Below are 15,363 nucleotides of genomic sequence, written 5' to 3' on the forward strand. Positions count from 1 at the left end.
AACACTACTTGTCAGTTGTCAATATTTTTTCGAATTTGTTTCTGGATTATTTTTGTTTTGTTTACAGTTAACCGAGCTAACTATCATGTATTTCGGTGTTTATAATTCTAAAAGTCTCCTGTGTCTAATAAGTGCATTGGTACTAGTTCAAACTGATAATAAAGATTCCACGTGTTCAAGTTTAAAAGGGGAAATATGTGCCGAAAATCACAATAAATATAGCAAAGGTACGCTCCAGGTTATGCTCATTTAAACTTAGATTGTTTTATTTTAAACACGGTTGTGATAAATTTCTACATATTTCAGAAGTCAACGATTGGCATTCGAGAATAAATAGTGAAATTCGAAATGCATTAGATAAGTATGAACCGTGCGTGGCAAAGAACTGTAGTTGTCATAAAGATGTTATTGCCAAGGATTTGCTACCATTTAGTAGTGGCATTACGAAGGAAATGTTTGCACAGGCTGAAACTAAAGGCACAAAGTATCAGGTAGTAAGCATATCTTTAGTAGAAAGTGTGCTGATTTCACTTGCAATATTATTCAATATCTAGATCTTGATTACCCATTCATTTGCTTTCATTATGAGTAAGCCTTGTTTCTGTGAATCTGATATAGTGATGCTGCCCTAGGCTTCCAATGAGCTTAGTCCAGCACTGGTTTGTTGTAGCATATTCAACACTAGGCCTGCTAGTTATTCTTAACCTTCAAGTTCTCATAATTTCCAGATTATAGAGGGCCATCTGTACCGTCAAAAAGACTGCCACTTTCCTGCAAGATGTGCAGGCATTGAGCATTATCTGAAATCCCTGTTACCTAAGCTCCCTAATATGGAACTAGCAATTAATACAAGAGATTGGCCACAAATTAATAAAGAATGGGGCCACAAGGCAGCACCAGTGTTCTCATTCAGTAAGGTTAACAATTTTTTTCATAAACTTCTCATAGTATTTATTTCTTAATACTACAACATCTTCATAGTATGTATTGATTCATTTAAAAAGTTTAATTTTTACACCAAACTTCTTTTACAATATGGTTTAGTATGGATGGTGTAGTCTGATAAAATCTGTCTCATTTTAGACCAAGGATTATTACGACATTATGTATCCTGCATGGAGTTTTTGGGAAGGTGGACCAGCAATAGCACTCTACCCTACGGGCATTGGTCGTTGGGATCAACACCGATTAACAATTTCGGCGGCTGCTGAAAAGTAAGAAAATGGTTATACACATATATATCTTCATATCTTCCAGATTCCAGAAATTATTTTCCAGAGGGAACATTGTGAAAAGCAGCACTTCTCTAAGAACTGAATACTTAACATTTTTACTAGTCAAGAGTGTTCCAAGGACGAGCGATTGTTTTTGACATTGTTATATGGATAAAATGTTATCCCACTTGAAACAGAAGCTGCTCTTAAGCATAAAGAGATGTTTCTGTATTTGACCATTCATTATGCTTAATTTCTGAGTACTATGACGATGCAAACTAATTAGCACTAAAATTTATATTTATTTAGTTATTCATATACTTATTTAGTTATACAAATGTGTTAATAACAATATATGTATTTGAATAGTTTCAAAATATTTTTCATTGTTTAGATGGCCTTGGGACAAGAAAGAAGGAAAAGGGTTTTTCAGAGGGTCAAGGACAAGTGAAGAGAGGGATGCTTTAGTTTTATTGTCAAGATCAAATCCAGAACTCATGGATGCACAGTATACAAAGAACCAAGCTTGGAAATCTGATGCAGTGAGTTTAATTTTTCAATTGCCATTGCAAGTATTCAATCTACACCCATTCGCAAAATATAAACATTTACATATGTACAGCTGTTGCATATTTTCAGGATACTCTCTATGCAGATCCAGCAAAGGAAGTATCATTTGAAGATCATTGTAAATACAAATATTTATTCAACTATAGAGGAGTTGCAGCAAGTTTTCGTTTAAAGCATTTATTTCTATGCAAATCATTAGTATTTCATGTTGGTGAAGACTGGCTAGAATTCTTTTACCCATCTCTAAAACCTTGGGTACATTATGTTCCGCTCAGTCCAAAAGCAAGTCAAGAAGAAATTATGAAATACATAATATATTTTAAAGAACATGACTCATTAGCTAAAGATATAGCCGACAGAGGATTTCAGCATATTTGGGATCATCTTACTGATAAAGATGTCAAATGTTATTGGAAAAAATTGCTGAAAAAATATGCTAAACTTGTTAAATATGATATCAAAAGAGATAGTGATTTAAAAAAAATCTAAAATAAAACTTACATTTGGGAATGATCAAAGGAGTAATAAAAAACGATTTCGCTATAAACTAATAACTTTACTAGCACATTTATAAAGAAAAATTGTTTACAATAAGACAAATTTAATTAAAACTTGTTGGTCTTACATATATGCAATATTTAAAGCTTTCAATTGGATTCGGGTAGATTACACAAATAAAGCTGGCGTCAATGTACAGCAAAGACAAAGAATAGTACTAAAACATTTCACATAAATTAGAGAAGAATAAATAATTCTCCAGTTAGTGAATTACAGAGTTAACAATTTCTCAGGCTCTCTTTAGCCAGCAGAGGGATTCAGATTATAGACTCATATACTATACACAAGAATGAAGATAATGAACATAAATAAGTAGAAATACTAGTAATTAAATATTATGTAGATGCCAGCTTCTAGAACGCGATTTAAAAGTGCAATTAAGAACCAAACAACATTACACATAGACATTATAGCTAAGGGATACACTTGTGACGCGAGATTATAATTTAACATTTTTAATAATCAAAATCAAATGTGTTTTTAGAAATGAGATCCATAGACACGATTACAATGGAAACTACATAAAGACTACATAGTGAATCTCAAATTTGAAGATGAACAAAATATAGATTTTCTTAACTGAAGTCGCGGTCGGGAAGGACTGCGGGCGCGATCAGGGTCCATACGTAGAGGCCCACGCAGAGCCACGACGATGTGATCTTGATCCACATGGACGCCGCATTCTCCTTCGATAGCTGGGAACTCGGGCTGTATGACAAAAATGTGATTTAATATCTAAGAATAAATAATTTTTAATCATTGATGTTTTTATCTAATTTTAATTTTACATCTTCAACAATACAGTGTCAGTGACGTAAGGTCATGACATTAAGAAAATTATCACAGAGATGCAGGGAAGCATCACTACTGCCTTACTGATTAAATTAAAAAAAAAAAAAAAAACAACTTTAAATATAATATGTTCTTTATGAATTTTTGTTCTTAAATGTGTTCATATACCTACATTTTAAACGATTTTTCACGGAAGTCAGCAACTAGTTACGGATAAATACTATGTTGCTAAGAAAGATAACCAAGGATATATAGGTACATACTTGTACCAATTGGTGAGTGTCATCATGATATACAGCGTGGCAAGCGCGAACACGATGTGAAAGAAGGTCCAAGAGTAAGCGACGTCATCTCCCTCATTGTCGAACACCTTGGTCTCCTCGCGGCCGGCCTCGCCTCCGTCGCCTTCTATGGAACCATAACCTGCGCTCAGTGAGCGGCACCGACATGCAGCTGTTACTTTCCATTACAAGCGCTCTGAGCTAAGAGCGGCTCTTGCACGATCGTTGAACATAACGGAACATTCGAGCTGTCGACTGAAAAGTTCTCTACAAAATTTTCTCGACCCTTAATTTCTTGCACTTATTCGGATCAGATTAGTATACAAGAGCAAAATGTTTTTTACTATAGAACATTTAGCTATGTTCACAAAGCTCACAACCTGAGCTCATAACTTTTAACATTAACCCAAAAATTAAATAAATGATCTTACCATCAGTGCATTAAATTTCAATGTTATGGAAGTTACTAGTTGAGAGTTTCAATTAAAAGCAATAATTATTGTTGTTGCTAGTAAGCATTATTTTGTTAAAAAGTCGAAGCACACTGCAATTGAGACAACATCCCTAAACATCTGCCATTGCATACATATCAACTACATTATACTATGATGGATGAATGGATATTATGCATGATTTATTAACAAAAAAAATTAGGCATGAATTTGACAACGTGCACAGGCAGAGCTTATCTATACAATTGCATCAAGATAGAGCACGTGGGTGGCACATTCTAGAATGATTTACTATTTTACCATTGTCTGAAGTTGTTAATTAGTCGTGCTACAATCTCTGAACCGTGCTTCATCTGTGCAGGGGCCCTATGTATAAATCTACCCTTAGCTATTAAAGTTAATATTCACAGTAGTTATTGAAAGCGTGTGAATTCCACCATATCTTGGATTAAATTGTATTATCCCACCGAAGGTCGATATCGATCAAGGCCGAAGCCTAAAGTTCAGTTGGATACTACTAATTTGTAACTTTAATAGATAACACTTAATATGAAAAAAAAAGTCAATGTAGTTTCGGATATTGTAGACTTAGGTCCAAAGGTAATAAAATAATATAAGAATGGATAACTACTGCGACTATTAACTATAAGTTGTAAGCAACTAAAGGAAAAGGGAGACAGACATTTCGCTATGCACACCTTTTATCTTTCAACAATATTAATGAATTTGTGGTCTGTGATTACTTTACCTTCATTAGCAATGAGCCCTCCTTGACCTGCGCCGCGTCGCACCGCACGTTATTACCGGGGAGTTTATTATGAGTTAGTATTACAAATAAAGATATTATAAATTGAATATCAATTTTAAACACATCATAACTTTTTGGTCTACCCCCTTTCTATGTCATTGTACAAGCAAAATCTTATAGATTTTGATTAGAGATAATTAATGACAGTAGAAGACAAACTAAGTAATTAATGACACAGTTAAATTAAATAGCCGATAGAAGTCCCTCTTCACTGGAAACCTGACCAGTATTTGTCTACAGTTAATATTTTCAAACAAAATATGGATAGGCATTTACCTCCAGAGCCTTCCTTAGCAAGAATATGGTCGGACATTGTTATCTTGGACGAAGAGGACGCCGTGCGAATGCTAGAGTATAACACGCTGAGCACCCATATAACAAGCCCGATGATAGATTGCTTGTCGAATGACGACTGTAAAAAAAAAAACTTAAATTATATCCATACTTAATAGTATAAATGCTAAGTGAGTCTGTCTGTCAGCATTCGTTTTACCAATTTTGATAAAAGGTATGGCTACAGGCTAGTTTCCGTGGGATGGGCAATGGCATAGCCTACTTTTTGTCTTGGAATATAAAAGAGTTCCCACAGGATACTTAAAATACCTAGTAGCTGGCAGAGCTGGTATTTGGTACAGAGATTTCACGGGATTTTTGAAACCTAAATCTACGTGGATAAAGTCTCGGGCATCATCGACATAGTTTGTAGTAAAATACTAGGAAACAGTATAAAAGATGGGATAAATGGTCAAAGCAAAATACATAATGTAATATGAAACAATTCATAAAAATAGGGGCTGTTATTTTATTGTAGTAAGTTCATTGTGCGAATTTGGAGGAACAAAATCTCTAACTAAATAATAGTGGTAAAACAAGTGTCTTGCTTATGAAATAATTAAAAGTCCCAACCAACAATTAAATAGACCAATAGGAAAGGAGTAATGTCAACATTCACCTACATGAAAACAGACACAATGACGAAAAGGAAATGAGTTAACACAACACATCACAACCTTCAAAATAATTTAAAAATATATTTCTATCTAGAACAATAAAATTTTATAACTAAATACGGAGCTAGAGCAAGGAGTTATCATAGCAGGTCATGACAAGTCATGGTATGAAATACTTCAATTTTTAATTTAATAACCATCGAAATTCTTTAAATCTTCTTTGAGGATTAATAAATTAAAAATCTCCTTGGATTCATTCTTTGGATACTAGAAAGTGACCATAAAAAATAAGTGCCTTATGAAAAAATTGTGTTTATTTCTATAGGGTTCTGTAGCCGTTTTCTGTGTATAAATACTGGAAACTAGGCTAGGTTGATCATTATTACTGCCACCCATCGCCGGCCCACTACTTTTTAGGGTTTAATTTAGACTGTAGTCCACCATGCTGACAAAGTGCAGATTGGTAGATTTCACACACCTTTTCTTCACTGTGTTTTTCTTCAACTTTAAAGTAAGAGATAATTTTAATTGCTTAAAACGTACATTTGCTTCGAAATGTTTAAGGTGCCCGGGATCAAATTTCAGATCCGAATAGGTGGTTGAAGTCTAAACCACTTCCAGGTTGAAGATTAGGTTACAGAACCCAAAATTAATCCTATAATGAAATGTCACAAAATGGCAATTCCACGATACCATATAAGTACATACCCAATATAGATCTTCTTTAGATTCCTGGCATTGCAATGTTAAATACAATTTGAATACAATGTAAAATACATTCTACTAAATATTAACATCAAAAGGGGATGAATATATTAAGAAATATTTGAAATAAGACTTTTACCATAGATTATGTATGATATAATCCTACGATTTACACAGCATACTAGATTTGGTGTGCCATACAAAACGGTCATTCTTTTTTGTGCAGATTCCAAGCCGCTCCCCACCGAGCATATCGGGATTTAAAATTGACACTTTGTATCAAATGGTCCTCGTGTTGACAGATAAAATTAACATTTAGCTTGAGTACGCTAACATGACGCACGCTGCAGCTATCAGCGGTAAGAGCCGAATGTCGTTTGTTATTTTTGAATAACGAAGCGATTTTCGAGCAAGTGGGAGATAAATGTCAAGGAAGTACACACCTGTTTGTCACCGGTAAAGCTGGCGTTACACTCGCCGACGGAGTTGGAGAGCGCGGACCAGGTGAGGTACATGACGTAGAGCGACACGACGGCCGACTGCAGCAGGCCGGAGCGCGGCTGGTGCTCCTGCACCGACGGCAGGATGGAGATCGCGCTCGCGCCCACCACGAGGATCAGGTTGAACGAGATGAAGAACTTGGACAGGTCACATCCGTCGGGCTGAGAACACGTCAGTCAATTCAATACAATCTTAACATTGTAATAATATTGTAATAAGAAAGTTGGTATGTTTGGATGTTTCATGACTGTTACTCCTTCACGCAACAATGACTGAACCGATCTGGCTGAAAGAAATGGAGGTAGCTTTATATCCTGAATTAGCACATACTTTATATTCTGAAAAATCAGTTTCCACAGGTTTAAAAAAAATCAATCCACGCGCATTTTAGAACACATTCTGTGAGGAAATAACAGTTTTAAATTCAAAACACTATTTACATTGAATAAAATTGGCTTTTGCTCACTGGTTTTATAGAAGGAGCGCTTCTTGAGCTAGTGTAGTGAAAATAACTACACACCTATTTCTAAACTGAATTTTTAAGGTAACAACCGTAACAGCCAGTCTTCTTACCTTAGTATAATAGACGTAAAGCAATACAATGCCAGTAATTGTAAGCGCATAGCATGACAACATAGCCAATAACAGCGCCGAGTACCAGCCTTTTGATTGTGTCTCTTCATAATTTGCTGCAATCACAAACCACCGGGTTTTATTATGAACTTATTTGCAATCAATGCAATTAAAAATTGTTAGTCTGCAGTGTCATAGAGCCAATCTGGTTAACAGAAATCAAAAGTATTTTATTGAAATAAATTTAACAAGTGTCTTTGAATCGCTGATTGAATCGGAATGCTGTCTTCAGAGAAAAAAGAAACGCGGCAGTTCTTCTTTTCTAATATTCATTTACAATACTATGCCATGCATAAGTAATAACAGTTTGTCAAATCCATGCTCTTTTATCATAAATACCTAATTTAATTATTTTATGCACAATATGAGTGCACAATTAATATATAACAAGCTTAATTTAGCAATTTTTTCCAGTTATTTTTTTTCAGTTCCATTCCATAAAACTGAATGAAAACATTTATTAGAGAATTAGATCTATATTAAAAGTTTAAAAAGAAAGTTAAATTGTATCTATATTAAATTAATTGATACTTACAAACCCATCTTTCCGCCCATGTATGGGCAAAGTCAATGATCAATATGAGCTGTATGACAATGAAGCAAAAGCCGCCAATCATGCCAAACACCATCCAAGTAGAAGCAAATGACCCCTCTGGTATGAAGAAAGCGCCAATGATGCCACCAATCACAACAAGGTACTTGATCCCCCAGAACCTTAAAACCATGGAATATTACAATAATACTAATTATGAAACACATTTGCAACCTCTCACTGGATCTGCTTCAACTATTCCTCTTTTTTTAACAGACTAGTGCTTCGCTACAACTAGGTCTGCTAGCAAGTGACAATGCAACCTAAGATGGAGTGCACTTGCCTAGAAAAATGCTTATTCACTCTTGACTTGACCTTAAAAGTGGAGAAGAAAACTGATGCCGGAAGGGCATTCCATACCCATGCCTGCTAAAAATATCACTTTGTTATTGTTATCTCTAAAAAAAATTTGCACCCTAAAATCAAAATTTATTTTGTGCTGTTTATTTAAATTTTCAGTTAGATGCGTCATTTAAAAGTGTTTTCAGAATTGCACATCTCCCCGAGTCTAAAATTAGTCCGGAGGGGCAGGCGCGCGGTTTAACTTCTGTGTTGCATTCTTAGGGTCTCAAACATGTATAGTTTTGATGTCGCCAGCAAGTCTAGTAGTCTCAAATTTATTTATGACGTCATCAATTTTTCTTCAACAAAACTGACATTTCGCATCAAGAAGGGAATACCGATTATCCAGAATATTTAATATATTCTGAACATTTTTCAGGAAATTTGTTCATTCAAAATAAAATATATTTACCCATTTTGTATGCCGGCTCTGGGATCCTTAGAAGATTTGACACCAATCATAATCAATGCCATGAGACAGAAAAAGAGACATGTTGCAAAACAAATTCTGTAAAAATAAAGAGCTTATTACTGTCATGTATCTGCAATTTGATGTCATGTATCTGTTAATATCATATTGGTGACAATAATCAACAACTATTAAATTGAAACAATAAAGTTTAAATGTTTAAGATTCATACTTTGTGGTTGTGGATATCTAGATAAATAGTAATGTTACCTGTAAACCGCTAAATAGCCAACAGCCTGGTCACAATCAACTTTAAAATTGCCTGGCACTAATCCCGTTGAATTTGCACAAAATGGTACCTGGAAATAATGTTTTATCTCAATATTTCCTTTTTATTCAAATTCAAATTATTTTTATTCAAGTAAACTTTTAAAAAGTGCTTTCGAATCGTCAAAATAATCTACCACTGGTTCGGAATGCCATTCCTACCGAGAAGAACCAGCAAGAAACTCGGCGGTTGCTCTTTTCAAGTATTCAATTTACAATAATATGCCAATATATATATATATATATATTAGACTTGCAACTAATAGTATATTCGGCAGTATACCGAATACCGAATATTCAGCGAGGCCCCTGACCGAATAGCCGAATATTCGGCAAAAGTATTCGGCTGGTTTTTTTTATTAAATTGGATTAAATTATGTACCTGGTTTATGTACCAATGACTACTTAATAAATGATTATAAAAGAAATGAGAACCTTACCCTTCTAAATTTTGATTACCACAATAAATATTCAAATACATAGAATCCTCCATTTTTCCAATTCAGAAGATGATTATGTACCTGTGTTATGCACCAATGACTACTTAAATGATTATAACAGAAATGAAAATATGAATATATACGTAATCAATTGTTTTAATTTTTCATTTTACCAATTATTTCTCTATGACAAAATATATTATTTAAGTATTCGGTATATTTGGCTGCTTTTATTATATTCGGCCGAATACCGAATATCTACATATTATTCGGCCGAATATAATAAAAGCAGCCAAATAGGCCGAATACCGAATAGTAACCGAATATTCGTTGCAAGTCTAATATATATTATTATTTAAACATTCTAATAACAACACTTTGGTAAAAATTGGATGATCTTTTGGACAAATAAGAACATAATAATTGATGAACAGATTAGTGATAGTTAGTTTGATTATTATTATTTATTATGGCCTTTACGGATTCCTTTTTATAAATAAACATACAAATTTAAAATAATAGTACAGTAAAATAAAAACAAACTTTTTTCATTTGGTCATGTAGCCCTGGCGCAAGAGTGATGCAGGCTACAACCATCACCAGGAGCATCATGAGGGTGTACATGAGGCGCGTGGAGGTGGAGTTGGCGCACGAGGGGCACGCCGAGCAGCACAGGGAGCAAGCAGCACTGCCGCAGCAGCATGCCAGCTAGAACATGTTATTACTACAATGAGGATTTTTATATATATTATATTTCCGTAGTTTGAAATCAACTTTATATATATTATATTAAATATAACTGAAGTGGGTTGCAAAATTTGCTTATCCAGATATTGCTTATGTTTTTGGTCTTCAAAAGTTCTAACCATTTAAATTAATATTTTACATTTCTTATTATAAGTATGTGGTTCTAATGATCATGTTGGATTTTTGTGGATTTTCATAATAATGGTTTTAATGGTGCAAACAACATTACTATAAACCATTATGTTCGAAGAGCCAAGAAAAAAGTTTTGTTTGTCTTTCACTCTACGAAACAGATAAGCTACACAATCACAATTTAAATAAGATAGAGAGGATAGAGAATAGAGATTTATATGAATGTGAAGACAAAGGTTTATTGATTTGTTTTACCTGAGCTGCGGAACATAGTCCCAGTACGGCCCCCATACTAACAAACTTATTGATCAACTAAATTACGTTTTAGAGGGTTTAGTTACTTCAATACACACTCATTAAAAGAAAAAAATCGTATAATCAAAAACAAAATGACTAATTTATCGACCAAGAAATTTTCTAATTGTTTGTCATTTTTTGACAAGCAGCTCGATTCCGTAAAACCTGCATCAATCATTATTACAATCGCAATTGTTGTTATTGGCTTAATTTATGCTATTCTTGTTGCAACAGTGCATTGTAACCAATAACATGGCCAATAACGAGCGAGCATCAACCAATAAGAGGGGATTGCAATCGTGACATTGTAGCTGTCATTCTACCGTAATAATCATTGACACCGGATATTAGGGTGACCAGATTTAAATAATTGATAATCCTGATAGAGTTAAAGTCAAAACGGGTAACATTGATATAGTAGCCGGAGTTTTTAGGTCAATAGAGAAGTTTTGTGTAAATCTTGTGGTGCCGCCAGACACTTGCAGCAAACGAAAAAGCAAGCATTCAAAGCGTTGCTGGTATGTGCAAACCACAGACCTAGTATAATAGGCTAGTCATTTAAGCTTAAATTAGGTAAGAATCTCGGAATTCGAGATACCTAGCTGGAAGTCTGTAAATACTTATATATTGACACCCTAAAAGTTTGTCTAAAGTGTTCGATTGTTTTGGGAACGAGACTCTTAGTTAATTGATCTATTATGTATGGAATCAAAAACACTGCGCTTAGCTTCATTACTATACCGTATCATTCACTAATGGGTGTTCCTCAAGGCTCTATTCTAGGTCCCTTTATGTTTTTGGTATATGTAAACGATTTACCATATTTCGCCAAAAAATTTTCTTGCAATTACTTATTGTGCTATTAATTGTAAGATAACTGTACCAAGTGGGGTATCATAATATGAAAAGGCCTTGCCTATACATTTTAAAACAGATTTTTATTTATTTTTTTGCATAGTAGTTTTGATTTGTCGTGCAAAATGTCGGAAAAATACCCGAGTACAGAACCCTTGATGCGCGAGTCTGACTCGCACTTGGCCGGTTTTTTTTTTGTGACGGATGAGCCGTGCGGCAAAGTAACATCTCACTACGCTGCGTCAGATCAGATCACAGATGAGTTGTCCGCTGATTTTCAGTAGGTATTCTATGCGGTAAGAGGAAAATCCTATGAGAAGCGATCATTGGGAAATCTTAAATTAATAAAACAAAACAATTTTTAAATCTAAAGTTTATATTTTGTAAATATACATATTCAATTAATAACATGATAAAATAAATAAGTATAAGGTCAAGAATTGTTCCATTGTCCATACAATATTTTATTGTAATAGAAAATAAAGAAATTATGTTTTGATGAATAAATGTAGGTTTCATACATACTTAATAATTTATGTGCATCGTTGGTTTTACAGATTTTCACATAAAATATAATTTAATCCAGAGTAATACCTAGGTATGTACTTACTCTTTCATAGTAATAATTTTTCAAGACATAAATTAATAAAAATAAGCATAAATTCATTCTAAAATTAATTGAGGTATAATCTAGACAAAAATAGTCCATTTAAAGAACCTAGGTAAGTAGGTAAATAAAATTAATATGGAATCAACATTTAACTATTTTTCATCACTGCATAACATTGCACATTATGAGATTATGAGTATCTATGCTTCCCAATCCTACTGGATTAAGATAAAATAGATAAACATTGCAAGCTATCGTAGATAAGAGAGCTTTCTTGTTGCACTTGTACGTCTACAAAACATTTTGTGATGTTCGCAATACAGATAAACACTTCATAAACATACACTCCATAAACAATATACTATGCATAGGTAATTACGAAAAGTGGACAAAACATTTTAATATAGCATCCAGTATTCAATAAATCAATAATTTGGAACAGGTTCTAGACCTTTGCATTAGATACAGTATAAAATAACATCACCTAAATCTAATACGATTTCTGTAAATATAAAACACGCTCACGTTCAACATTAAATTATAAATAATAATCTAGAAAGATTAATAAATAGAATTATAAATATCACAGTAGATCAACTGCCAGCTAGTTTCTACTTTTGAATTCAATTTCATTTATTAACGTAGGTAGCTTGTTTTGGGTAAGTAAATAAATAGTAAGTGTAAAATCTACACATATTTTCAAAACGGTATGTCGAAAAAAGCAACATCTAAAAGGCTGAGCTGACAGTGTCGGTAAAAACTGCTGTGATATTGACAACATGTAAGTATGCCTACATATCCGATCAAAGTACAAAATAGCATCTCAAACAAATACTTACCCTTTGATTGAATATAATTCTTTATTTTACTTAAAACTAATGGTAACCATGAAACCGATTAAAACCGATGCATTCGACGATATGCTTCTTATTTTTTATTGAGAAAACATGCATACTTCCAAGCAAGGTACCTGTAGATAGATACGTAGGTACAGACCTATTCTCACTTAAAATCCAACTTGATCCAAAAGCTTAAAATCAATCCTGAGCTATTCAGCAATGTAAAAATATCCTGCAACATCGAAATGGGCCGCTGATTGACGTTTCAGTTATCCTACTCACATAATATGTAAAATCAAAACACTGCTATTAAATACTATCGAGTATCGGCAGAATTCCAATACGCATTTAGTCTGTCATTCCTTTGTACTTTGGCAAAATTAATTTAGTACAGTGAGCGTTAGGTACTATATAAAATGTATAAATAAATACAATATTAATTTCGGTGTCAAAACTAATGCGTATCGTCCTCATGCATTTATTATATAATGTGCTTACAGTGGTACCTAAGTACCTACATAGAAACAGGAGACATATTTTCACAAAAGACTGCCCACATTTACACATGTAAAGTCTTTAACAAATATTGAAGGGTTTCAACTGCTCACACGCGTTAAGTTTGCATCAAACCAGAACTTAATATAATTATTATTATTATTTATTGGCTTATAATAAAATTTTACATTTTACAGCAAAATGTCTGAAATAATATTTCCATAACTCTAAGAAAGTATATTATGCAACCTACAAAAGCGAGTAACAGGTAAGGTTGATATAAACTCAATATCAAGTATAAGAGAGTAGTATCAAAGATACGCGTCTTACATTATTTTTTACACGATACTTAAGTAAACACTTCAAGTCGCTACAACGTTTTTGGATCAGGGATCGCTCTATGGATACTTTATAAACACTCTTAGGTAGTTGGATGGGAAATATTATTTCCAGTTAAAAGAGATTTTTGGATTTACATATGTACATGCTTCTTTTAAACGGAACAACATAAACCATCAGAGCAACATATGAATTTACTTATTATTCTTACTTAATATGAATATATACACCACTAATTTTTAATTAGGTATATACTTACCATAAAAAAACCTGCTTAGTCAGAATTCGATACTTAACATAGATAACACCTTTGTGCAGGTTGAAAAATTTAAATTGAGTTTTCCAAAAATATTCACCAATAGGTAGGTGGAATAACAAGAATTGGCCAAAATATTGTTAGCGTACACACATCGCGCGTTTCCATGCCGTTTTGTTATTAGTAGCGTAAGCTTTAATAACTTTGATCACTTAAAGTACAAAAAAATCCGATTTCCAATTCAAACAGTAAACCATTCCTATACTCGACAAAAAAAAAATAATAATAATTAAAAAGTAGTTGTGTATATTAAGTACCTACCAATAACTGTCACACAGAGTTAAACTTTGAATTTTTGAAATGTAAGATTGGTATTTTTAAGATTTTAAAAATGCCCACGTCCATACAGAATATTGCCATCTAAAATGTAAATCCTCGTTGACACGTCATTTCAACAAGCTCAGAAGTGGAATATTTCACGATTGTACCTGAGTTTTACAAGAAAAAAAAATAATTGAGGTACGTATTAACAAAAGTATACCTATTGGTTTCTCAATATAATAAGATTTCCATTAACTAAGTACTACGACATAATTGTATTCTGTTATAATACTATAAAAATAATAATTATCTACTTACATGTAAAAATAACAAAATAAGGTGTTTAATGTAGACGGATCTCAAATGATACTTTTCAGTACATAAACACTGCTAATCTTATAAATAAATAAAAAAACACTCTTTTACCATAAAATTCATAAACTTGATTCAGTTAAAACCAAAAAACATTACGAAAAAGACTTAGATGAGACTAGGGCTCGTATCAGATCACTCCAACACTATGCCGCTTTCGTGATGTGGAAATACATTATTTAAGTAAGTAAATTACTTAATATTCGATCGATAATAATAAATCCTAATCGTTGTTTTAATTGGAGGCAGATTACCTTGAGTTCGTGGCAATCATTACGGTCAACGCAAGTTCAATCGCAAACGTTCCTCTTGTTTTGACAAAGTGGTTCTTCGCCATTTTCTTACTAGTAGATACCTACACTCGCAAGAATTTCGTAGATAATAATAATTAGGCAAAATATAAGAACTGCACATTAATTTCTATTGTCTTTAGGATACAAAGATGTATAGTTTAGATATTGCTGGCAAGTTTTGTGGTCCTAAAACCATAATTTTATAACCCAAGAAATTACAAAAAAAAATAGTA

General features: G+C 33.2%; 2 protein-coding genes and 1 long non-coding RNA gene across 7 annotated transcripts in view; 2 read left to right on the plus strand and 1 right to left on the minus strand.

The window, feature by feature from the left end:
• Positions 1–2,474, plus strand: LOC123864316 (O-glucosyltransferase rumi homolog). The gene is made up of 6 exons (XM_045904670.1): positions 1–227; positions 307–491; positions 729–917; positions 1,084–1,214; positions 1,609–1,756; positions 1,854–2,474. Exons 1-6 carry the CDS (start codon positions 86–88, stop codon positions 2,271–2,273), a joined length of 1,215 nt encoding a protein of 404 aa, XP_045760626.1. The 5' UTR covers positions 1–85; the 3' UTR covers positions 2,274–2,474.
• On the minus strand, positions 2,320–10,894 carry LOC123864307 (probable serine incorporator). Of its 5 annotated transcripts, XM_045904659.1 has the most exons (12): positions 10,709–10,894; positions 10,118–10,282; positions 9,078–9,166; positions 8,811–8,906; positions 8,000–8,178; positions 7,405–7,520; positions 6,774–6,992; positions 6,334–6,357; positions 4,952–5,087; positions 4,616–4,642; positions 3,398–3,542; positions 2,320–3,050 (listed from the first exon to the last, which is right to left on the minus strand). In XM_045904659.1, the coding sequence occupies exons 1-12, from the start codon at positions 10,742–10,744 to the stop codon at positions 2,918–2,920; spliced, it is 1,365 nt and encodes a 454-aa protein (XP_045760615.1). In that variant the 5' UTR covers positions 10,745–10,894; the 3' UTR covers positions 2,320–2,917. The 5 variants fall into 5 exon arrangements, with proteins under 5 accessions (XP_045760615.1, XP_045760618.1, XP_045760616.1 ...); XM_045904662.1 differs by lacking the exon at positions 4,616–4,642; XM_045904660.1 differs by lacking the exon at positions 4,616–4,642 and having other exon boundaries at positions 3,398–3,557.
• The window catches only part of LOC123864332, a 23,235-nt gene continuing 14,617 nt past the window's right edge, over positions 6,746–15,363 (plus strand). The window contains exon 1 of the long non-coding RNA XR_006795750.1: positions 6,746–6,756. This is a non-coding gene — a long non-coding RNA (uncharacterized LOC123864332). The remainder of the gene's footprint in view (positions 6,757–15,363) is intronic.

Source organism: Maniola jurtina, chromosome 4, assembly GCF_905333055.1.
Source record: "Maniola jurtina chromosome 4, ilManJurt1.1, whole genome shotgun sequence".
Taxonomy (NCBI): domain Eukaryota; kingdom Metazoa; phylum Arthropoda; class Insecta; order Lepidoptera; family Nymphalidae; genus Maniola; species Maniola jurtina.